The 25,778-nt window shown below is 41.4% G+C and overlaps 1 protein-coding gene across 2 annotated transcripts in view; it reads right to left on the reverse strand.

Moving 5' to 3' along the window:
• Positions 1-25,778, reverse strand: part of UNC5D (unc-5 netrin receptor D) — a 571,167-nt gene that overhangs the window by 15,110 nt on the left and 530,279 nt on the right. For both annotated transcript variants that reach the window (XM_067470687.1, XM_067470686.1), the window contains 4 exons: positions 24,090-24,317; positions 19,022-19,171; positions 14,826-14,990; positions 8,047-8,225 (listed from right to left, as the gene is read on the reverse strand). In XM_067470687.1, the coding sequence (XP_067326788.1) occupies positions 8,047-8,225; positions 14,826-14,990; positions 19,022-19,171; positions 24,090-24,317 (722 nt within the window). The remainder of the gene's footprint in view (positions 1-8,046; positions 8,226-14,825; positions 14,991-19,021; positions 19,172-24,089; positions 24,318-25,778) is intronic.

The following is a 25,778-nucleotide window of genomic DNA, read 5'->3' on the forward strand; positions in this document are numbered from 1 at the left end:
CCTCTGGGACTTCCGAATTCAGACAGACAGAGTTTTGGAGCACAATACTCCTGACCTCAAAATCGTGTTAAAAAACAAAGTATGGATTATCGATGTTGCAATCCCAGGTGACAGCAGGATTGAAGAGAAACAACTGGGAAAGCTGGCACGATATGAGGATTTAAAGATCAAACTACAAAGACTGTGGCATAAGCCAATAAAGGTGGTCCCACTGATGATTGACACACTGGGTGCAGTGCCTAAAGACCTTGGCATGCACTTAAACACAATCGGTGCTGACAAAATGACCATCTGCCAGCTGCAGAAGGCCACCTTACTGGGATCTGCACACATTATTTGCCGATACATCACACAGTCCTAGATATTTGGGAACTGTCTGACATGTGTTTCAAATAATAATAATAATAATAATAATAATAATAATAATAATAACAACAAATTTATTTTTAGGTTCTTGTGGGTTTTTTCGGGCTATAGAGCCATGTTCTAGAGGCATTTCTCCTGACGTTTCGCCTGCATCTATGGCAAGCATCCTCAGAGGTTGTGAGGTCTTTATACCCCGCTGAGGTGAGGGAGAGAGACTATTTACTCTTTTTAAAAAAACCCACTTTGCTGCCTTATATTAGTTCAGTTTCTTCTTTTATATTGGCTGGGACTTTCTGTAGCTGTTAAACCTTTGTACTTTATATCACAGGCAATGAAACACCCTTGTGTATAACAAAGTAACACAGTTTATTTATAACTTCTGGCTCCAACGCTTGTGGTTACATTTGTGTTTTGCTGCAATCTTGAGGCTTACAGTCAGTATCATTTACTTGGTTAACTTTTCTGAATAAACTATCAATGTTTCACATTCACAAACATGTCACTTGCTTTACATACTCTTGGCCGAATTATATTCTGAACTAAGGCAACACTAGCCTTCTTTATGTTCCTTAAAATTCGAGCTCTATTTAACTAACTGCTTCACTATATCAGAAGTCTTTAACACATCTTCATAACTGCTTATTTCTATCAGGCACTCAGAAAACCAACTCTCCTCTTCACACACAGATTCCTAACTATCATTTTGGCCTTTTCAAATCCTGGGCCTACACTAATATGCATATGACCAATCGGCTTCACATATGCAAATGAATCCTATCTCTGCTGTTGCTACCCTGTCTGTGCCCATTCTCCCCTATCTGCCATATGTAAACATAGAGCTATACACCAAAACTTTAACATAGAGTAGCAATTTCACTACACCCACCAACCATCTCCCCAAGGGGACTCAGGGCAGCTTACAAGGGACAAGCCCAAAAAATTACAGATAAAAACACAAGCAATTAAAAACATCACATAAAATATAAAAACAATCACAATCATAAACAACACCAAAACAATATGGCTGAAAAAGGAACATAACTGAGGTTCAGTTACAAAGCATGGAATAGCTCTGCAGAGGGCTTTGGAGACTTTCAGGAAGTCAAGGGGAAGTGGCTTGGGTTCTGCACAGCAAAGAAGAGAACAGCACCCAAAAAACAATACCTGCTTTGAAAAAGAATGAATGTCAGTCTCACTGATTTATTTCTGCATATGTTTTCATGGATTTTAAACTTCTTCAGATGCACTGATAGAGCGTGAAACACATTCTTCTGTCAAGGTATTGGCTCTGCCCTTGCGGTTTGTTTTGCCAGCAAAATATCCATCATAATTTCTCTGTCTATATATGTTTTGATTTTTTTAAAAGTCTAACCTTGCACAATAGGAAGAAAAATCTTTGGGCAGAGATGAAGTATTGTTTACAATTTAGATCCTAGATGCTTTCTGCAGCTTCTGCAGCTTAATAACCTCTGCCATTACAGAAAGATGCACATGAAAAATGGATCAAAACATAAACTTTGTTTCTCACAAAGAAAAGGGAACCCAAGCTAATGTTCTAGGCAGTGTTTAGCAGGGCAACATTTGAGGTGCAGAATGTGATTAATTTTCTAGACACCATTATTTGAGATTATGTCTGTAGTTCCTTCCTGAAGCATAATGTTTCTCCGTCTTTGGCCGCCACATTTCTTGCCACTGAGCAGGCTGTTTGAAATGTTTGGGAGCTGAATTTCAAAACACGTAGAGGTCCAAAGGCTGGGGACCATCATTCTTGTATAATTACAATGAAAATATCATTGCAGATTTGATAAATGTGAATTTAATATGATGTGTTGGAATGAATGGAAGAATGAAAGGAGTGAATAATTTTGGAAACACCAGTTCTAAAAGATCAAGGCCTGCAATGACTAACTACCTGCTTGCTGGACTGTAATTAAAAGTTGCTAATAAGAACTGAAAAGTAAACTCTGATAAGAACTGGGACAGAGATAACAGAAATGTTTACAATGTTAAAAAGAGAGTCAACATAAGATCAACACCAATCAAGAAGAATCAACATCTGGCCAGGAAACTGAGTTGGAGTCAACATATTCCAGGATGGAAGACATCTATCACTAATTTACAACTTTGGGACTACATCAGCAGAATATTCCTATAAAAGACTTGATCTAATAATGCTCAAATTGTAACAGACCTGAGGAGTCTGGTTCACCCACTATGCTCTGCTCCACGGGAAGGACAGAGATAGTGTACGTATGGAGAGTGGCAGATTTGCAAGGGAGCAGTCTGGTCACTTTGGCCTTCTTTCTCAAGGGAAGAGGAAGAAGTGCGCTTTTGGAGTCTTGGGTTTTGTGCAGGGAGTCAGGTTCTGCTGTATGGAAAACAGAGATCTGGTCCTTGGCATTGTGCTTAGGGAAAGGATGCATTTTGTACTTTTCGTGTTATGGAAGTTATGGAACTATGTGTGACAGCGCGAGTGGCGCCACCTGTGTGTAGAACTTTAAAGTGCAAAGGTTTAAACTGTATAACATGCCCAAACTTGCCTAGTTTGCAAATGTATAGTTGGATTGATTGGTTATTTATAGCTGTCAATCAATGTTGTTTGCACCAGTTATATTGCTTCCTCAGCTCAATTGCTTGGCTCCACCTCTTCCTGGAGAAGGGCAGAGTGTTTCCTTTTCCATTCTACCATCAAACTTTCTATCAGATAGATGTGAAAAAGAGACTTGGCTCTAAAGCCCTTAATTAAGTTACCTCTCATCACCAATTCTAAGGTTTTTACCCTTGGGGCTCATACTTCATATCCAGATTGCCCTGGACAATGTTGAGGAGACCCAAGCACCTTCAAACTGGTCCTTTGGCATCAAAAGGAAGACTCTGTGCCTTCAACATAGGCCATTGGACTGGGGTTGTGTTTGCTCCGACCTTCACAGCCATTGAGAAAAGAGGGAACAGGAAAAGCTTCTCAGCTGCGAAATCTTCTTGAACCCAACTCTTTGTGAACAATAAAACCTATTTTGAGTTATCTACAGTGTTTTGGTCCTTGGGAGTTCCAGTTCTTTAAAGGAAGGCAAGAAGCAATCCCCTGGGGGAAAGATATCACGTCTATGTCTCCTTCACTAAGAGTTATAGCCCCTAGGCGCGAAGGCATACTATGCATTGGCAGGCTGCAGGGAAGTAGGGTCTGGCCTAAGAAGGTGCTTCTCCAAGGAGGGAGAAAGGGATATGGTAATATTTGGATGCATGAGGATGAATGTGTGTACATGGGTGTGAATGGTGATTGAAAATGTAATTCTCCTTTGTTTATTTGTTAGCCATGTAATTGTAAACCCAATGTAGTTGCATAGAATCTGTATGTCTGTATGTCCAATGTCATTCTTTGTGTAAAAGTTCTGATATACCCTATCACACTGGCAATTGCAATAAAAAGAACGTATGCCTTCAAATTATTGAAAAGTTATTCATGACATAATTACTGGCTTGAAGATACCAAACATGGAAAGCAATAATCTTTTGCCTTTCTATTATGAAGACTGTAAATATCACAAATGATCCTGAAGACCATCTTGAAAACCAGTCAGTCACTCTGGTGCTGGTGAACAGAATATTGTAGGAAGATGTGACCCTACAGTAAGCAATACTACAAGGAGAAGGAGCAGGGACCCCTGTGGAGATCTGTTTATCTTAGCATTGTTTGCTGGCAGGAGGGGACTCCTCACATCATCCTGAAGCATCACACTCAGCAGTAGCACAGACTTTCTTTGTGCTGCATGGCTGACTTCCAGGTCAGAGTGGGAATAAAAGCTTATCTACAATATCAAGATGATGTCTTTGATGCAGGATTTCAGCCAAAGTCTAGTGTGTACCTGGGGGTTTCTCTGTGTTGCCACAGAATCTATGATTATGGTAGACAACATGTCAGATTGTCCACCAACAGTTGTCAGTTTTTGGTCCCTTCATGAATAATAGAAGTCTGAACAAAGTTAAAGCAGCATATGGAACTCAAGAGTGACTGTAACAACAAGAAAAATAAATTGGATGAAAATAGTCTATCTATACTTACACTGAAAACAACCGAACACTCATTCAACACCAAACCTATGAAACATCTAGATCTGGAGAAATTACACTGTCTAGCCGATATCGCACCACCTGACATCCGCCGGGAAGTGGCAGCCAATAGTGAAAGGACCAAGGCAGAGACATCTCCAGTTCATCCCCTGTTTGGGTATCAGCCAGCACGTCAATGACTTAAATCCAGACATAGTTTTCTAAGAACTACAGATACACTCGCTGGAACACCTCAGCAAGCGAGAGTCCAAAAGTGGCAGGCTCAAACCCAGAACCTCAACCAATGGCTGATACCAAATGAGAAACTCCCCCTGGGCACACAAAAAACTGTGCGACTTGGAAGGCACTGAACAGACTGCACTCTGGCACCACGAGATGCAGAGCCAACCTTCAGAAATGGGGCTACAAAGTGGAATCCTCGACATGCGAGTGCGGAGAGGAGCAAACCACTGACCACCTGCTGCAATGCAACCTGAGCCCAGCCACATGCACCATGGAGGACCGTCTTATAGTAACACCAGAAGCACTCCAAGTGGCCAGATACTGGTCAAAGCACATTTAATCAACTACCAAACTCACACATTTTGTATTTTCTCTATTTGTTTGCTTTGGTCTTGTTAGAAATGTAATATAATTGACTGGTTGCCCTGACATGAGAAATAAATAAAAAATCTAGATCTCAAAGATCATCTGGGGAGGCCCTGCTCTTGGTCCTACCTCCTTCACAGATGTGACTGGCGGGAACGAGAGACAGGGCCTTCTCAGTGGTGGCCCCTTGGCTATGGAATGGCCTCCCTAGAGATATCAGATCGACCCCCTCCCTCCTAACTTTTCGAAAAAGAGTTAAAACTTGGCTCTTTGAGCAAGCATTCACAGATGTAGTGTAACAGGCTAATTTAGATCCACGGAACAATTGGACGATGCGATGGGAAAATGATTTTAGTAATGAGATGCTGAGGACTTGGGTTTTATTGTTTTTTATTGCTTTTATTGTTTTTGTATGGTTTATACTATATGTTAATATTTTAACTATATTTTAGGTTGTTGAGACATTGAATTAAGCTGATTGTAAACCACCTTGAGTTGCCTTCGAGCTGAAAAAACAGTATGTAAATATGGTAAATAAATAAATAAACCAAAAACATTGAGTTCCAATTGCCTTTGGTGTCTCATTTGCTTTTTCAAAGTGTAAATAATATAGTGAAAACACATACTTGAGTTCCACAATGTACCAAATGTATATACCAAACAACCAAATGCACAAAGATTAAGAGTTTGGAAAAACATCCACTATTTTACAATATAGAGAATTTGGCCAATATTTTAGTCCAAATTTGGGTGTGGGAGTAAAGAGGAATGCAAGGTCTTGATCTAGCTTTTCCCTTATGTTTTGAGTATTAGGTTCAGACTACCAAGATTGATTCTGTAGTGACTTGTTTTTCCATCCTATCTCTGCTGATTTAAAAGAAAAATGACAGGAAAACAAAGGGATGCCTTTTAAATGTTGCCTTCAAGAAAACATCAGTGCTTCTATCTGAGCAAATTGATAAGTCTTGAGAGAAGCCGAGCCAAAATACAACCACTAACAAACAAGGACATCTAATCACCTCTCAACAAAAGATTGCTCCAGGCACTGCCAGGCAATCAAATGCTAATCAAGGTGGTCAGTTGAAACATTCACACCTAGCTCCAGCAGACAAGAGTCCTTTGTCCAATCCTGGTCATTCCACAGATATATAAACCCTTTTTCCTACTTCCAACAGACCTCACTACCTCTGAGGATGCTTGCCATAGATGCAGGCGAAACATCAGGAGAAATGCCTCTAGAACATGGCCATATAGCCCGAAAAAACCTACAACAACCCAGTACAACCACTAAAATGGATTTCTTTTAAAGATAACTCTATATTCCTGTAACATTCAAATGCAATTTAACAGGATTAATTCCTGACCATAGGTAAGGAAGTCCCAAATCTCTGTCCTTAATGCATAGTAATATTGCCTTCTGCAAATATAGTTCCCTATGTGAATTTCCTGTGGCAAATCTCAAAGCACAGAAGGAGGTCATATGAATTAAAATAATACAAATAAGCACCACCTGACCATTGAAGGACTTTGAGTTGTTCACTCTTCAAGATACATTTCAATTCATTATCAGTGTGTAGATATAATAATATCAGTGTGCGCATTCAGAAGAAGATCTACAAGCCACTCTAAACACCTTCGCAGAAGCATACGAGAAGCTCGGCCTGTCATTGAACATCGAGAAAACCAAAGTGCTGTTCCAGCAGTCACCAGCCAACTCCTCTCCAATGCCAGCGATACAGCTTAATGGTGTAACATTAGAAAATGTTGATCATTTCCACTACCTTCGCAGCCACCTCTCCACCAAAGTCAACATTGACACCGAAATACAACACCGCCTGAGCTCTGCGAGTGCAGCATTTTCCCGAATGAAGCAGAGAGTGTTTGAGGACCAGGACATCTGTAGGGATACCAAGGTACTTGTATATAAAGCTATTGTCCTCCCAACCCTGCTATATGCCTGCGAAACGTGGACTGCCTACAGACATCGCATGCAACTCCTGGAACGATTCCATCAGCGCTGCCTCCAGAAAATCCTGCAAATCTCTTGGGAAGACAGGTGGACAAACACCAGCGTGCTGGAAGAAGCAAAGACCACTAGCATCGGAGCGATGGTCCTCCGCCATCAACTCTGCTGGACCGGCCACGTTGTCCGGATGCTCGACCACCATCTCCCAAAGCAGTTGCTCTACTCCGAACTAAAGAACAGAAAATGGAATGTTGTTGGACAGGAAAAGAGATTTAAAGATGGGCTCAAAGCCAACCTTAAAAACTCCGGCATAGACACTGAGAACTGGGAAGCCCTGGCCCTTGATTGCTCCAGCTGGAGGTCAGCTGTGACTAGCAGTGCTGCAGAATTTGAAGAGGCACAAATAGAGGATGAAAGAGAGAAATGTTCCAAGAGGAAGGCACGCCAAGCCAACCCCAACCGGGACCGCCTTCCACCTGGAAACCGATGCCCTCACTGCGGGACAACATGCAGATGAAGAATAGGGCTCCAGTCACCTACGGAGCCACCGCCAGGACACCGATCTTGGAAGACGATCCTACTCGGACAACAAGGAATCGCCTAAGTAAGTAAGTAAATATATAAGTATCTCCATTGCTGTCATTTGCATACATTCTCATTAAAGATCAAAGAAGCTGGAGGTCAGCTGTGACCAGCAGTGCTGCAGAATTTGAAGAGGCACGAATGGAGGGTGAAAGAGAGAAATGTGCCAAGAGGAAGGTGCATCAAGCCAACCCCGACCGGGACCGCCTTCCACCTGGAAACCAATGCCCTCACTGCGGGAGAACATACAAATCAAGAATAGGGCTCCGCAGCCACCTACGAACCCACCGCCAGGACACCGAACTTGGAGGACCATCATCCTCGGACTATGAGGGATCGCCTAAGTAAGTAAGTAAGTAAGTAAATATAATAATAACTTTTGAAACACTTAAGACACTAAGCCAAGGCTGGAGGACATCCTATTTACACGATGCATTGCTACTATTCTGCTAATATTTAAATGTTGTCATGATCACCTGTTGAAGCTGTTTTTCTGTGCTAACATCTGCCAGTCTTTGCCTTTGGCGTTGGGCGTGTCAAACGTTGCACATATCCTTTGCCTGATAGAGTATGGTATCTTGAAGGCTTGCGGTCCCATCTGAACTGGGAAGTTGCTGTCCTCATGTGCAAAGAAAGGGATTGTTTCTCTTTCAGTCTGCATGGAAAAACATGAAAATGGGTTGAGATTTCTCAGAAACATCTTAATTACTTCTCTGGACATTTTTTTTGTGTGAAACTGATTTGCTGTAGCTTAAACATAACCATCAAGTTCCATGTCAGAAAACAATACATATAGAGGGGCATTTTGTGGTGCTTCAATCTATTTGAAGAAAAAGTGAGGAAATTGAATTTGCTATACCATCCTTACATCCCACCTTGTAATGTAAGATTATCCGGGAGCTCTTGCTCCCGTCAACAGCACAAATGCGCCTGGCGGGGACGAGAGACAGGGCCTTCTCGGCTGTGGCCCCCCGTCTATGGAACACACTCCCAAATGAGGTAAAATCCACTCCCTCCCTCCTGGCTTTTAGAAAAAAAAAATTATGGTTTTGGGGCCAGGCCTTCGGGCAGTAGAAGTAAATGTATGCAGCATTTCAGAAAGACAATGACTGGAACAGCAATCATTTATTATTTTAAAGATTGTTTTATTGCTTGTGGATGTACTATTTTTAACTTGATTTATGTCTAATTGTAGTGTATAATTGTAATTGTTTGTACTGGCATTGAATTTTTGCCATTACTTATGTGTAAACCGCTTTGAGTCCCCCTCGGGGTGAGAAAAGCGGTATACAAATACTGTAAATGAATAAATAATAAATAAAATATAATAAGTTTTGGCAGGTAAATTTCATAACTTTATGGAAAAGAAGGAAGAAAGTGAAAGACAGATCCATTTAATAGCAACAGCATTTCCCATTTTAAAAACCACAAGAAGTCTCACCAAACGGATGCTATTCATTTTGAATAACAATTCCCATAATACCTGGTTAGCATGGCCAAGGATGAAAGGTTGTAATCCTACTGCAGTACAAAATAGGAAGTGGAAGGTGAAACAAAACAAAAGGTGAACTGGAAGGGGGTTGGGGGATCTAAGACATAGTTCTCCCTTTTACATTTCAAACCAAAAGTTCTCAGTGGAGAATACATACCAGAGGGAATTGAAAGAGTTGAAAGAACATCATCATCATCATCATCATCATCATCATTATTATTAGAGGCAAAACAAGAGTCCACAGAAGACAAGATCACTCTGCTGGCTGTTGCATCGGACACTTCCCAAGCGTCTAGGATTGTGTGATGTAAGGCAAATAATGCATGCAGATCCCAGTAAGGTGGCCTTTTGCAGCTGGTAGATGATAATTTTGTCAGTACCGATTGTGTTTAAGTGCAGGCCAAGGTCTTTAGGCACTGCACCCAGTGTGCCGATCACCACTGGGACCACCTTGACTGACTTGTGCCGAAGTCTTTGCAGTTTGATCTTCCCAAGTGTCTAGGAATTATTATTATTATTATTATTATTATTATTATTATTATTATTATTATTATTTACTGTGGTTCTTGTAGGTTTTTTCGGGCTATAGGGCCATGTTCTAGAGGCATTTCTCCTGACGTTTCACCTGCATCTATGGCAAGCATCCTCAGAGGTAGTGAGGTCTGTTGGAAATAGGAAAATGGGTTTATATATCTTTGGAATGACTGGGGTGGGGCAAAGAGCTCTCTGCTGAAGCTAGTTGTGAATGTTTCAGCTGACCACCTTCATTAGCATTTGAAGGCCTGGCTGAGCCTGGGAAAATGTTCTGTTGAGAGGTGTTAAGATGTGCCTAGTTGTTTCCTCTCTGCTGTTTTGCTGTTGCAATTTTAGAGTTTTTTAATACTGGTAGCCAGATTTTGTTCATTTTTCATGGTCTCTTCCTTTCTGTTGAAATTGTCCACATGCTTGTGGATTTCAGTGGCTTCTCTGTGTAGTCTGACATGGTGGTTGTTGGAGTGGTCCAGCATTTCTGTGTTCTCAAATAACATGCTGTGTCCAGGCTGGTTCATCAGGTGCTCTGCTATGGCTGACTTCTCTGGTTGAAGTAGTCTGCAGTGCCTTTCATGTTCCTTGATTCGTGTTTGGGCAATGCTGCGTTTGGTGGTCCCTATGTAGACTTGTCCACAGCTGCATGGTACACGGTAGACTCCTGCAGAGGTGAGAGGATCCCTCTTGTCCTTTGCTGAATGTAGCATTTGTTGGATTTTCTTGGTGGGTTTGTAGATTGTTTGTATGTTGTGTTTCCTCATCAGCTTCCCTATGCGGTCAGTGGTTCCCTTGATGTATGGCAGGAACAATTATTTACTGTATTTATATACCGTCTTTCTCACCCCTGGGGGGGACTCATGGCGGTTTACAACATACTAATGGCAAAAATTCAGTGCCAACATACAGAACACAAAGAAATCATAATAACTAATTACTAGGCTGGATGGCCATCTGTCAGGGGTGATTTGAATGCAATATTCCTGCTTCTTGGCAGAATGGGGTTGGACTGGATGGCCCATGAGTTCTCTTACAACTCTTTGATTCTATGATTCTATGAAATGACTATGAACTTAAAATCAATTAAACAATTAAACACAAGACAAACATAAAATAATCCAAGTATAAATATTAAATATGCAATGAAATCGTATACCATAGCTATTCCAAATTGTCATTGCCTCCTACATATGTCATCAGTTGGGGACCCCTTCCTCCAGCACCAACAGCTGCTCTGGGCCAGAGTGAAGAGAGGTGGGGCCAGGGGACAGTTCCACCTTGTCTGCTGTGCTATGCTAATAATATAATATAATATAATATAATATAATATAATATAATATAATATATTGTATATACATATAATATTTATAATATTATAATGTAATGCAATATAATACTACTAATAATATGATATTATAATTATATATTTATATTACATGTAACACTACTAATAATATTACAATATAATGGTATAGTACAATAGAGTAATATTTAATTTAATATTAAGTGTAATGTTGGTTTGTGGGATTAACAGAACTCAAAAACCACTGGGCGAATTTACACCAAATTTGGACACAAGACACCTAACAACCCAATGTATGTCCTTCGCTCAAAAACACAGCAGAAGGGGCTTAAAAAGCCCCAAAAAGCTAAATGATGAAAAGGTAAATGACAATACAGAAAAAAGGGAAGAAAGAGGGAGGGAAGGGGAGAAAAGGAAGGAAGGAAGGAAAGAAGGAAGGAAGAAGGAAGGAAGGAAGGAAGGAAGGAAGGAAGGAAGGAAGGAAGGAAAGGAAGAAAGAGGGAGGGAAAGAAAGAAGGAAAGGGAGAAGGAAGCATGGAAGCAAAGAGAGAAGGAAGGAAGGAAGGAAAGAGGTAGAGAAGGAAGAAAGGAGAGAAAGAGGGAGGGAAAGAAAAAGGGGGAAGGAAGGAAAGTTAGAGGAGGAAGGAAGGAGAGAAGGAAAGAAAAAAGGGAAAGAAGGGAGGAAAGAGGGAGCAAAGGAAGGCGGGAAGATGTAGAGAAAGAGGGAGGGAAGGAAATAAGGAAAGAGAGAAGGAAGAAAAGGGAGACAGCAAAAGAGAAAGAAAAAGGGGGAAGGATGGAAAGAGATAGAGAAGGAAGGAAGAAGAGAAGGAAAGACGGGAAGGAAGGAAGGAAAGAGGGAGTGAAGGAAGGAGGGAAAGAAAGAGAGAAAGAGGGAAGGTTGGCCACAGCAACGCGTGGCGGGTACAGCTAGTAACCTAATATATTGTATGTATATATATCTTGTAAGCCACTCTGAGTCCCCTTTGGGGTGAGAAGGGCAGCATTTATATGTCATCAATAAATAAATAAATATTAAAGGAGAAATCATCATCGTATGTGTTTTTCTCACTATTCAGCACATCAGGATGTGCCCTATGTTTGAGATTTTTGGGGTTTCCGGGCAGTGTAAATATTTAATACAAGTGGCACCATAAGCCTTTTTCATATAACATTTATGGCACATCTTGAAAGCTATGCATGCAAAGCAATAGGAACACTGCATTTACATCGCATTTGCTCATTGTTTTCAATTAAATATTCAGCAGATTGGGTTCTCTGCACTTTGAAGATAAGCTGTTGCTACCTGTCTTAGAAAAAGAACAACAACAATGATAACTCAAAGCACGGAGATTGTATGTGTGTGTATGTGTGTGCAGGTGCACGTGCGTGGATGTTGAATTAACCATGCCTTCCTATCATCTTTTTGAAGCAGGATTAAGCGGTATTTGCCATATCAATGAATCTGGTTGAAGAGGAAATCATTAAGAGGCAGCACATAGCATTCAATAGATTGAGTTCTAGTGGGAGAAACAAACATTTGCCATAATGGCCATGTTCTGGAGGCAATTTTTCTCCTGACGTTTCGCCTGCATCTATGGCAAGCATCCTCAGAGGTAGTGAGGATGCTTGCCATAGATGCAGGCGAAATATCAGGAGAAAAATTGCCTCCAGAACATGGCCATATAGCCCGGAAAAACCTACAACAACCCAGTGATTCTGTCCATGAAAGCCTTCGACAATACAATTGCCATAATTCAGGAATAAGGAAAACAAACCAAGTTTCAAACAGATATGTCCATGGCATGGGCAAGGAACACATGGGTAGCCATAGAATCCTAGAGTTGGACAAGACCTCGTGGGCCATCCAGTCCAACCCCCTGCCAAGAAGCAGGAAAATCACATTCAAAGCACTCCCGACAGATAGGCCTCTATTTAAAAGCCTCCAAAGAAGGAACCTCCACCACACTCTGGGGCAGAGAGTTCCACTGCTGAACAGCTCTCACAGTCATTAAGTTCTTCCTAATGTTCAGGTGGAATCTCCGTTCTTGTAGTTTGAAGCCATTGTTCCGCGTCCTAGTTTCCAGGGCAGCAGAAAACAAGGTTGCTCCCTCCTCCCTATGAATTCTTCTCACGTATTTATACATGGCTATCATGTCTCCTCTCAGCCTTCTCTTCTTCAGGCTAAACATGCCCAGCTCTTTAAGCCGTTCCTCATAGCGCTTGTTCTCCAGACCCTTGATCATTTTAGTCACCCTCTTCTGGACACATTCCAGCTTGTCAACATCTTTCTTCAATTGTGGTGAAACAGATTTGTGTTGAGCAGTTGCGTTGACTCCAAAACAGTATGATTTTCTGTATTTTTTTTAATGTTTCTGTCTACTTTTCTTTGAAGCTCCCTTTACTATGCTTTGTTTTCCTTTTAAATTGGATTTGTGAACTTTTATAACTATGGTTCTGTAGATATCATGAACTGCCAAAAAATAATTCTGCCGTTTCAGGTTACAGCTCAAAAGAGTTAATCATTCCCAGTTATTAAATATCTTATCTAACACAATTAAAAGTTCCAATCAAGTATTATTAAAGTTAACTCTGTACATGAGGCAGGGCAGAGTGGACAAGCATACAGGAAAGAACTGAATTCATCTCTTCTCTAATTGGGAAGAAAACCACAAAAATTATTTGTCCTCTTGTGTAAAGACAAATCAGTTGAATATTTGCATCCTATCTTGAAAGAACAATTAAAAGTTCCAGTCAAGTATTATTAAAGTTAACTCTGTACATGAGGCAGGGCAGAGTGGACAAGCATACAGGAAAGAACTGCATTAATCTCTTCTCTAATTGGGAAGAAAACCACAAAAATTATTTGTCCTCACGTCTAAAGGCAAATCAGTTGAATATTTGCATCCTATCTTGAAAGATGGTGTTTATTTTTTTTTTTACCGGCATCATTTCAGACCATTCTCTTCTCCTTCAATTACGTCTTTCAAAATTGCATAGCATCTAAGCAATGTTAGCAACAGATGTTCACATATTCAAAATAAAATACCAGTGACTTTTTTTTGTTCAGAAAATAAAACTAACTAAGGAATATGAGCAAATGTGCTGTCATGCGCTGGGCCCGTGAAAGAGTCTGTAGACAGGATGTGTTTTCTGAATGCCCAACGGGACGCCGGGGGTGCCTCAGCTGAGAGGCCTTTCGGATTTCCTCACACAAAGTTCTTTAAAGACTTAGAAAATTCAACAAAGTTTTTATTGTTGCTTAAATCTTTAATAAATCAAACAAATACTTGAAGGCTTTCAATCAACTGGTGGCTTGCTTAAATCTTGTTGACAAGGGACAGGAAACCTTCTTCATAAACTGTTTCTTCCTTCTACAAGGGAAATCCTTGACCCCTCCTTGGGCAATCTAACTTAAGCTCTGCTGGCGTGGGCCCCTACACCCGGTCCAAATTGTGTTATGGCTGCCGCAAGTGGTCCTTACCAAACAGAGTCCTTTAGTAGATTTCCAAGAGGAAAGAAGGCTCTCAATTCCCAACAAAGGCTGGCTATAGAGTTGTGGAACTAAATGCTATAGTTCTCTGTAGAGCTGTGGGACTGGATCCCCCCAGCAAAGCTGTAAAAGACGAAGCTTTCTACAGGTGGAACTGATTCACGTCCTGTACGAAAGGCTTCTCTGTGTGAACTGAACTAGAGGTCCCCCTTTTTCCCTCCTTAACCCAGAAAAAGGGGTGGAAGTAAAGAACATAATGATAATTGATGGGTCACTGGCTCTATGATTGCAAACCAAGGGAAGCAAAATGCATGGAACTTTGGAATACATGCAAACACTCAATAGAAAGGAAAAGAAGTTGGAGCTCCTGATATAGCAGTACCAGCACAGCAAGGGAGAATGGCTATTGCATTGGCGGTGGGAGGGCAGGGGAGATACTTGCCTCAAGAATAGATGTCTGAATCTGTAAGATTTGTTCATGGCCCTTGACTTGTCTGACACAGATTTTGCAAGAAAGCTGCGTGGTGGCAGGAGTGTAGCGCTCCAGAGAAAAGGCACAGTGCAGTGGCTGCTGATTGTTGCGCCACACCCGAGAGAATGGAACTTCCTAGAGAAAAGAAGGAAAGAGGAGTGAAGAAGGCAAAGGAAATAATAATAAAAATAATAATAATAATGCATATGGGCAGAAGCACCATTACACCTTCGTACTGTATCCTGTTTGTTATTTTCTCTTTTAGTATTATTTCCTTGAAACGGTTCCAGCCCAGCTTACCTGTCCGAAAGCATCTCCCCTTATGAACCAGATGGATCTTAAGATCATCTGGGGAGACCCTGCTCTCGATCCCTCCCTTGTCACAAGTACATTTGGCAAGGACAAGAGACAGGGCCTTCTTGGTGGTGGCCTCTTGGATATCAGATCGTCCCCCACTTCCTTTTAACATTGCAGAAAAAAGTCAAGACGTGGCTTTTTGAGCAAATGTTTGCAAAAGCAGAGTAACTGACATAGAAAAATGAAATGACTAGACGATGGACTGGACAATGTTTAAACAAGGAGATGCTAATGATTTTTGTTTTATTGATTTGTTGTGGTTTTATATTATATATTAATGTTTTTAGTTGTATTTATGATATTGTGTGCATTGAATTGTTGCTTGTAAACCGTCTTGAGTTGCCTGTGGGCTGAGAAAGGTGGTATACAAATACAGTAAATAAATAAATAAATTGCATTATTTGAGTCTGGTTTTTGTTTCAGACACACCAATTTTTATTCCATTTTTCTAATTGGATCCAGTGGAGCCATGAAGTATTCATTCCTTTTGGTTCATCTTCATTTTTTTTATTTTTCCAATTTTTTGTTTTATTCAATTTCCTACTCTTTTTAGTTCCCTTTTTCCAAATTCTTTATCTAATGTTTCCCTTTAATTCCTTTGGGAAATTCTTTTCCATTATTACTGGTGTTAATACAGAATTCTTATTAAACTGTAGGGGTGATGCAGATATTTGAACTGGATTGGAATTGTGTATTTTAACCTTTGTTTTAACCTTTTACCTTTTAATGAGTGTTAAAATATATGTGATGTGATAGGAAAACATCTCTGCTCAAGCTACTATTGATGGATTGGAGTTTGTGGATATATTCCAGTCCCACTATTTCTCTTTCCAGTGGTAGTTTATTTGTCCAAAAACAGCCATTCTGAGGTCAAGAGATTGCATTCCCAGGAAGACAGTATTTGTGTATTACCATTTGCAATATCTGATCTATGTCTAGGTATCCTCTAACAGCTCAAGGAAGAGTGCTGAAGGACATTGTTGACAGAGGATAGCACACATCTCATTAGAGGGTGAGCAAGTGAAGGCACCTCTGAGATTGTGGGTGATGTGATTAGGTCCTGTGATGACATTTCCAGAGCAGACCTGTGGGCAGAGTTGGCATCTAATCCATCCTAGTTATCATGAAAGAATGCAATGCTGTCATGGTATTAGACTATGTTTGCAGGCATTGTGCTTCAAAACTGAAGTTGGTTCCCAGTAATGAACTACTGTGAACAAAACATTCTGGTGAAGCATATGGATGGAAAGGAAAGAGGAGGAACGGGCACTGCATCCTTTCATGGTTAGAGTTGCATTGTGATTTGTGAGATAACTCTGCCCGTAGAAGGATATACATGCTGGTATTCATGACATGGACAAACCTAATTTTATTGTTATAGCGCTATTTTAGAAAATAGAATCCCAGAATCCCAAAACGGCTTCCGCCCCTCCAGAGGAACTGTGGACATGATCTTCACTGCACGACAGCTCCAAGAAAAATGCAGAGAACAAAATCAACCTCTGTACATGGCATTCATTGACCTTGCAAAGGCATTCGACACAGTGAATCGCAGCGCTCTCTGGACCATCCTCCAAAAAATCGGGTGCCCTAACAAATTTGTGAACATCCTGTGGCTCCTCCACGATGACATGATGGCAACAGTTTTGGACAGCAATGGCTCCCAAAGTGACCCATTTAAGGTGGAATCCGGTGTCAAACAGAGATGTGTTATTAACCCAACTTTATTTTCCATCTTCATTGCTATGATACTTCACCTTGTTGACGGGAAGCTTCCCAACGGAGTGGAAATCATCTATCGGACAGATGGCAAGCTATTCAACCTCAGCAGACTGAAAGCCAAAACCAAGGTTACAACAACATCTGTTATAGAACTCCAGTATGCTGATGAAAACGGCATCTGTGTGCATTCAGAAGAAGATCTACAAGCCACTCTAAACACCTTTACAGAAGCATACGAGAAGCTCGGCTTGTCATTGAACATTGAAAAAACCAAGGTGCTGTTCCAGCAGACACCAGCCAGCCCCTCTCCAATGCCAGTGATACAGCTTAATGGTGTAACATTAGAAAATGTTGATCATTTCCGCTACCTTGGCAGCCACCTCTCCACCAAAGTCAGCATTGACACTGAAATACAACACTGCCTGAGCTCTGCAAGTGCGGCATTTTTTCCGAATGAAGCAGAGAGTGTTTGAGGACCGGGACATCCGTAGGGATACCAAGGTGCTTGTTTATAGAGCTATTGTCCTCCCAGCCCTGCTATATGCCTGTGAGACGTGGACTGTCTACAGGCGTCACATGCAACTCCTGGAACGATTCCATCAGCGCTGCCTCCGGAAAATCCTGCAAATCTCTTGGGAAGACAGGCGGACAAACATCAGCGTGCTGAAAGAAGCAAAGACCACCAGCATTTAAGCGATGGTCCTCCACCATCAACTCCACTGGACCAGCCATGTAGTCCGGATGCCCGACCACCATCTCCCAAAGCAGTTGCTCTACTCTGAACTTAAGAACGGAAAATGGAATGTTGGTGGGCAAGAAAAGAGCCAACCTTAAAACTCCGGCATAGACACTGAGAACGAGGGATTGCCTAAGTAAAGTATTTTAGAAACATTTTTGGATCTTGTCTAGTTCTTTCACAACTTCAGCATCCTCATAGCTTTAACATCTTCATAATTTCAATGTCTTCAACTATTTATTTAACATTAAATATCATATGTGACCAATATTTTTGTGTTCTTGATATTTAGCTGTAAATCTGCCTTTGCACTTTGTTCCTTGGCTTTCTTCAATAATCATTCCAAGTTTTTACTATTCTCTGTCAGTAGTATACAAGAGTTAAATGAAAAGTAATGCCTCCACCTTTGTAGTTCCTCAACAGTTGGCAGTACTGGTGTACGGCAGGTAATGGCTTGTTCAGTAGTTTTGGCAGGAAGCTTTAGCATTGAACGGTTGTGTTGTTAAAGTGCGAAGTATGGAACCCTGTGCAAACGGTTGGTCAGTATGACTTAAGCAAAGTGCAGCCATGCGCGGCTTTCCTGCGTCCTCCCGCCACTGCCCCCTCCACTGCGGCCACGCATGGGACAAGGAAGAAGGAGAGCAAGCCTGCGGAAAAGCCTGCCGAAGGGGCTTCCTTCTCCTCTGCCGCCGCCGAGGAAAGCTCGTGCTCCACGAGGGGGGGAGGGAATGACAGAAAACTGGGTGGTCATCTGTCAAACTGACCAGTAGCGGCTGCATTTTTCACCCTCGGCTTATACTCGAGTCAATAAAATTTCCCAGTTTTTTGTAGTAAAATTAGGTGCCTCGGCTTATATTCGGGTCGGCTTATATTCGAGTATATACGGTATTAAAGTTAACTACATTATTTCCCTACCCATTGTCTCCCAATCTCAATGAATGTCCATGTAATCTTCATAGCATATATCGCTCAAACTCAAAAAAGCTCAAGTCTTGTTAAATTACCATGAACTGATGATTGATTTCCACAATGCTCTCCAAACTTTTAGTTGTAATTTGTAGCACAGGGATTTAATTAATAGGCATGCTAGGCTAATTAGCATTAAAACCACATATAAAGATGGAGGTAAAAATATCTGGTGGGTCATTAATGATTTGGATTGCAGTGGGACCCATTCCTTGGAAAATATCTTATCAACACAGAGCAAGGAGACCAATCACAAACTATATTATTTATTCATAAAGCATGTATGCCCATTAGGGATACCATTGAAGATCACTGAGAAATGCCTTGGAGCTTTAAATTTATGTGAAAATTATGCACAAAAACACCAGCCTTGTTACCCAAATACCTGACATGCAGTGAATGGTTTGATTCTCCAGAGGAAAGGTGGGATATCAAGGACAGATATCTGAAGACTGAAGGTATTCCCTTTGAAATGCAACAGCTTTGGTTCTTCCAGCAACTGTCCTCCTTGTTGCCTCTCCTCTGAAATCACTTCCTACAACGGAGAAGGAAAAGACGGAGAAAACAAAAAGACAATAAGAATTCTCTCCAAGGTACGATTCAGCCTTCCAGCCCTCATCTGAGATGTATCCAATAGGGAGATTCTTCATAAAATGGTGGCTTCTACTTTTTAATTGTTGGACAATATTAGTAAGTTTATAGATGTGACTCGTTTTAATGATTCTGAAATTGGGACTCAGGAACAATCTATATAAATAAAAATATAATGTTCATTTGTGGGATTAACATAACTCAAAAACTACTGGATGAAATGCCACACAATTTGACCACAAGACACCTACTAACCCAAGGAGTAACTATCACCCAAAAAAATTGATTTTGTCATTTGGGAGTTGTAGTTCCTGGGATTTATAGTTCACCTACAATCAATGAGCATTCTGAACTCCACCAATGATGGAACTGAACCAAACATGGCACAGAGGACTCCCATGACCAACAGAAAACATTAGAAGGGTTTGGTGGGCCTTGAGTTTTGGAGTTGTAGTTCACCTACATCCAGAGAGCACTGTGGACTCAATGATGAATCTGGAGCAAACTTGGCACGAATATGCCCAAATATGAACACAGATGGAGTTTGGGGAAAATAGATCTTGACATTTGGGAGTTGTAGTTACTGGGATTTATAGTTCACCTACAATCAAAGAGCATTCTGAACTCCACCAACAACAGAATTGGGGCTGTTCTGGTACGGCTGTACCAGGAGCTCCAGTTTACCTTGCCATTTGTGGATTGTTGCATGTGTTTTAAGGTTCTGTGCATTTGCAGTTAGATGGCTTTCTTTACTTTGCAGTTATTGGGTCAATGACCTGTCAATTATCGTTAGGTTCCCTAGTCCCGCCCCCTTTTGGGTTTTGGTGGGAATAGGAGCCATTTTAGTCCAGTCCACACAGAGAAGCCTTCCTTACAGGACTTAAACCAAGGCCTCCTGTAAAAGGCTTCATCATTTACAGCTTGGCTGGGGAGTAAAGGCCCCATAGCTTGGCCAAGAATATACAGATACAGCCTCACAGCTCTCTTGCTAGGCATCCAGTCCCACAACGCTTCAGCCAGCCATCACTGGGAAGTGAACATCTTCCTCCTCCTGGAAGTTATGCGAAGTCTCTGTTTGGTAAGGGCCCTTCGCTGCAACCATAAAGCAGATTGGACCGGGTGTAGGGGCCCCACGCCAACAGAAGAGAAGACAGATTGCCCAGAGTAGAGGTCGGGGATTTTCCCAACAGTGAAGAAACAGTTGCCTGCCTTTCGAGGCAAGATTGAGAAAGCCAACAGTTTATTAAGAAACTTTGAAGCTAATCATTGAAGATTTGTTATTTGTTCAGTAATAAAGATTTTGTTGCATCTTTAAAGACATTAGAGCCCATCTTTTCTGGAAAATCCCAAAAAACCTCTCTCTGAGGCAACCCCGTCATCCCGTTGGGCTAACAGAATTTAAATCCTGTTTACAGTTTTTTATAGGAGCCCAGCGCGCGACAGCACAGGGGCAAATTTCCCACACTGAACCCCCACGACCAACAGAAAATACTTGAGGCCATCCAGTCCAACTGCCTTCACCAGGGCAAGAAAACGTAATCAAAGCCCTCCTGATAAAGCCATCCACCCATATGAATGATTCACATACACACAGAGATATAGTATCATAGATTTGAAAGGAACCCCTAAAGAAGGACAATGATATGTTGCATGTTCCAGAGGACACAAACCAGACAATCTCCACATCAACACTGACAAAGAAACAACAAGAAATACTGTTTACCCACAAGCATAAAGAAATTACATATATTAGAAACCAACACTTTCTCATTACTTTATTTTCCAGATCACCAGACTGGACCACAGCAATGCGTGGCAGGGGACGGCTAGTCTATATAAATAAAAACGTAATGTTCGTTTATGGGATTAACATAACTCAGAAACCCCTGGATGAATTGACACCAAATTTGGACACAATACACCTATCAGTCCAACGAGTGACCATCACTCATACAAAAACTGAAAAACACAACAGAAGGGACTTAAAAGGCCAAATAAGCAAAAAGATGCTACAGCACATGTGCAAAAACACCCCCCCCCCCGACAAACACAACACACAATAGCATATCCACACTCTCTTTCAGACTAGAGCTCCCAGTATCTCTTAGACCAGGCCCTTTAGGAGAAGAGGATGATCCAAATGCACTGCTTCCAAGCTGCAAGCTTTCTTTTCCTTGGATATATCTCCTGCATATTTCCAATTTCCTATTCTTGGACTGAAACTCCCAAAAACCCTCCAGATAGATCAGATAGATAGATTAGATAGAGATAGGTACGTAGGTAGGTAGATTGATCAGGAAGACTACTGGGAATTGCAGTCCAAGAATAGGTAGAGAAGGGAGAAAGAAGAAGGGAAAGAAAAGTGGAGAATGAAGGGAGGAGGAAGAGAAGGAAGGAAGGAAAGAGAAGGAAGGAAGGAAGGAAGGAAGGAAGGAAGGAGAGAAAGAAGGAGAGAAAGAAGGAGAGAAAGAGGGAGGAAAGGTTGGCCACAGCAATGCGTGGTGGGTACAGCTAGTCTATATAAATAAAAGTGTAATGTTTGTTTGTGGGATTACCATAACTCAAAAACCACTGGGCAAATTGACACCAAATTTGGACACAATGCACCTATCAGGCCAACAAGTGACCATCACTCATAAAAACACTGTAAACACGGTGTTTTGGCCTTTAAAAAGCCAAAAATTAAAAATACATTACAACGCATGCACAAAACCACATATATGCACATATACACAAATATATACAGACACATATACACATACATAACACATATACACAGACTGGGCCACAGCAACGCATGGCAGGGGATGGCTAGTTTTGACATAAAATGAGAAGGGCTAGAAAAACAACTCCAGTAATAGTCTACTGTCAAGTGAGTTCAAGATGATGAGCACAAAACTGCAGGTGAATCAGCACATCCACATCATCACGACCTCAGCACCAAATTCCAAAAGCAGCCATAATCCATTCCTTTGCATGTGTCGTGCAAAACAGCATCTATCCTACAGCTTTGAGTGACAGCTCTGGGAGTAACAGTGAGAAGCAGGTCACAACAAAAATAGCTCGTGCATGCAATTGCTCAAAATGACTAGATTAACTGAGGAATAAGCCTGAGCCTGAGTAGCAAGTTCCGAAAATGACCAGCCCATTGGATCCAGAACTAATAGTGTTAGCACTACTACACTATTACTGCAATTACAGTTACCACCATCTGGTGCTCCAAGTAGCATGCCTTTATAAAGCAATGGTTTGCAACCTTTCTTTTGACCAGGGACCACTTGACCAGGGACCTCTCTCCAACATTACTACCTAAAGGTTACGAATCAGTTTTTGGTCAACTTTAGATTTGGTTTGATTATTTGGGGTGCTGATTCAGAGAATTGCATTGGATAGACCACATCAGCTCTAGTTTCTGATACGAAACATCCAATAGTCACCATCTGATTGCCCATATTTAATAATATAGAGCTGATGTGATAGTAAACTTTCATGGGTAGTCAGTCTCTCCCCTTCCAACTTCCCTGTTGCCTCGGCACTATAAGAGGGTTTCACGGGACAAGTCACTCTTGATGACATGTGGTTTCACTGGTGGTCCACGGACCACAGGTTGGGAATCACTGCTTTAAAGCCACGTAAAAAAGAACAACAGCCAATGTTGTACAGAATAGAAAAAATAGACTTTAAGCTGATACAAGCAAAGCAGTAAATAGGCTTGGGAGCAAGGACATGGCATTCCTTTCCAGGCAGAAATTTGCAACACCCCCCCCCCCCCCCCCACCACACACACACACCGGCTATTTAAGCTTTGGGGAAAAAATTAAAAAAGGTAGAAATCAATTAATTTTTAGTTAAATTTTAAAGGGCTACCTATCTTTAAATTGCTATCTTTAGCTATTAAAATACATGTTTCATGACAGTTCTCTATTTAAATATGTGCTTAATTATTAATCGAAAGATTTCAAATGGAGTTTTGCATGATTTCCAAGTGCACTTTTGAAGTTTATCTCTTTGTACCTCACTGATTATATATGTATGTATGTGTGTGTGTGTGTGTGTGTGTGTGTGTATACATACATAATGTAATGTTAGTTTGTGGGATTAACATATCTCAAAAACCACTGGACGAATTGCCACCAATTTTGGCCACAAGATACCTATTAACCCAAGGAGTGACCATCACTCAAACAATTTATTTTGTCATTTGGGAGTTGTAGTTGCTGAGATTTATAGTCCACTTACAATCAAAGAGCATTCTGAACACTAATGATACATACATAATGTAATGTTCGTTTGTGGGATTAACATATCTCAAAAGCCACTGGACGAATTGCCACCAATTTTGGCCACAAGACACCTACTAACCCAAGGAGTGACCATCACTCAAAAAAATTGATTTTGTCATTGGGAGTTGTAGTTGCTGGGATTTATAGTCCATTTACAATCAAAGAGTATTCTGAATACCAATGATGGAATTGAACCAAACGTGGTACACAGGACTCCCATGACCAACATGGGCATTGATTGGCATGGACCTTGAGTTTGTGAGTTGTAGTTCACCTATATCCAGAGAGCACTGTGGACTCAAACAATGATGGATCTGGACCAAACTTGGCACGAATATTGCATATGCCCAAATATGAACACAGATGGAGTTTGGGGAAAATAGACCTTGACATTTGGGGTAGCTGTGTTAGTCCTACATCGGAAGAAAACCAAATCCAAAATCCACAAAAGAGCAATATCTTTATTGGCCTATCTCTCTTTATGTTCTTTGTTTTGCTTTCTCCAGCACCCCAGCTTTGCCCAGGAAGCAGCATAAACCAACATCCAAAAAAAGAAAAGTCACGCTTTTGCTACATTACCTGAAATGCACAGGGGGTGTTATCCACGCAGTACACTCGCAGGCTGTAATCCAGTGAGTTGCAAGACATACTGCCAAAGACAGCTACTTTTAGCTCTTTAACAGAACAATCGGAGAGGGATTCCCCCATAATGGCATAAGTCCCAAATGAGTCCAAAAGTATGTGACAAGCATAAGGGTCCCAGAGGCAGTAGCAGGAAGTGGTTTCTTCTTCCACCGACATAACCTCCTGTATGCATAAGAACATCACAGTCAAAGAGGGAGAAAAGCAGTATTTATTTATTTAGCAATTTTGTATACCGGTCTTCTCACCTCCATCGAGGGACTCAGGCCGGTTTCCAACAACAATATCACAAACAATAATTAAAACATCATATTCCATACTACACTAAAAACATTAAGAGAGCAAAATACAGTCATATAATTACAATGGTCAGTTGTCACAATAAAATCGTTGTTCATCATCATCCATCCATATCACAGGGTATTGCCTCACTCGTCGAATGTCAGTTTCCAGAGCCACGTTTTCACGTGTTTTCTAAATGTCAGGATAGAAGGGGCAGTTCTGATCTCCAGTGGGAGTTCCAGAGCTGAGGGGCCACCACAAAGAAGGCCCTGTCCCTCGTCACCACCAGACGCGATTGCGAGGGTGGTGGGACCAAGAGCAGGGCCCCTCCAGACGATCTTAACAATCTTGATGGTTCATATGGGAGAATCCGTTCGGACAGGTAAACTGGGCCGGAGTCGTTTAGGGCTTTATAGTTCAACACCAGCACTTTGAATTGTGCTCGGAAGCTAATTGGCAGCCAGTGGAGCTGGCGCAACAGAGGAGTAGTATGCTCCCTGTACCCCGCTCTTGTTAGTAATCTGGCTGCCACTTGTTGGACTAGTTGGAGCTTCTGGGCAGTCTTCAGAGGCAACCCCACGTAGAGAGCGTTGCAGTAATCTAAATGGGATGTAACCAGAGCGTGGACCACCGTGGCCAAGTCAGTGGCATGGTTTAGAGCAGGCGTCCTGAAACTTTTTAAAACAGAGGGCCAGATCACAGTCCCTCAAACTGTTGGAGGGCTGGATTATAATTTGAGAAATTTGAGAAATTATAAAACATGAATGCACACTGCACATATCTTATTTGCAGTGCAAAAACACTTTAAAACAATACCATAATTAAAATGAAGAGCAATTTTAACAAATAGAAACTTAGGAGTATTTCAATGGGGAGTGTGGACCTGCTTTTGGCTGATGAGATAGGGTTGTTGTTGTGTGCTTTCAAGTCGTTTCAGAGTTATGTTGACCCTGAGCCCGGTAAATGATCTTGGAGAGCTGTATCTGGCCCTCGGGCCTTAGTTTGAGGACTCCTGGTTTAGAGTATGCATGATAGCAATGCATTATTTCATATTTGTTTGGTTTGCATTAAATATGAAAAAAGGAGATGGAGAATTTCCAAGGAGAATTATCTTTCTCTCGCCGGCGCGGCTGGCGAAGGGAGAGAGCTTTTGCCTCCTCCCACTAAGGAAGAATAACCAACCCAGTCGTAACTACTTTGGGGGGCGGAGCTGGAGGAGTCTAACCTGAAATACAACACTGCTTGAGATTTGTGAGTGCAGCATTTTCCGAATGAAGCAGAGAGTGTTTGAGGACTAGGACATCCATAGGGAGACCAAGGTGCTTGTTTAAAAAACTATTGTCC

This window comes from Anolis sagrei, chromosome 7 (assembly GCF_037176765.1).
Source record: "Anolis sagrei isolate rAnoSag1 chromosome 7, rAnoSag1.mat, whole genome shotgun sequence".
Classification (NCBI taxonomy): Eukaryota; Metazoa; Chordata; class Lepidosauria; order Squamata; family Dactyloidae; genus Anolis; species Anolis sagrei.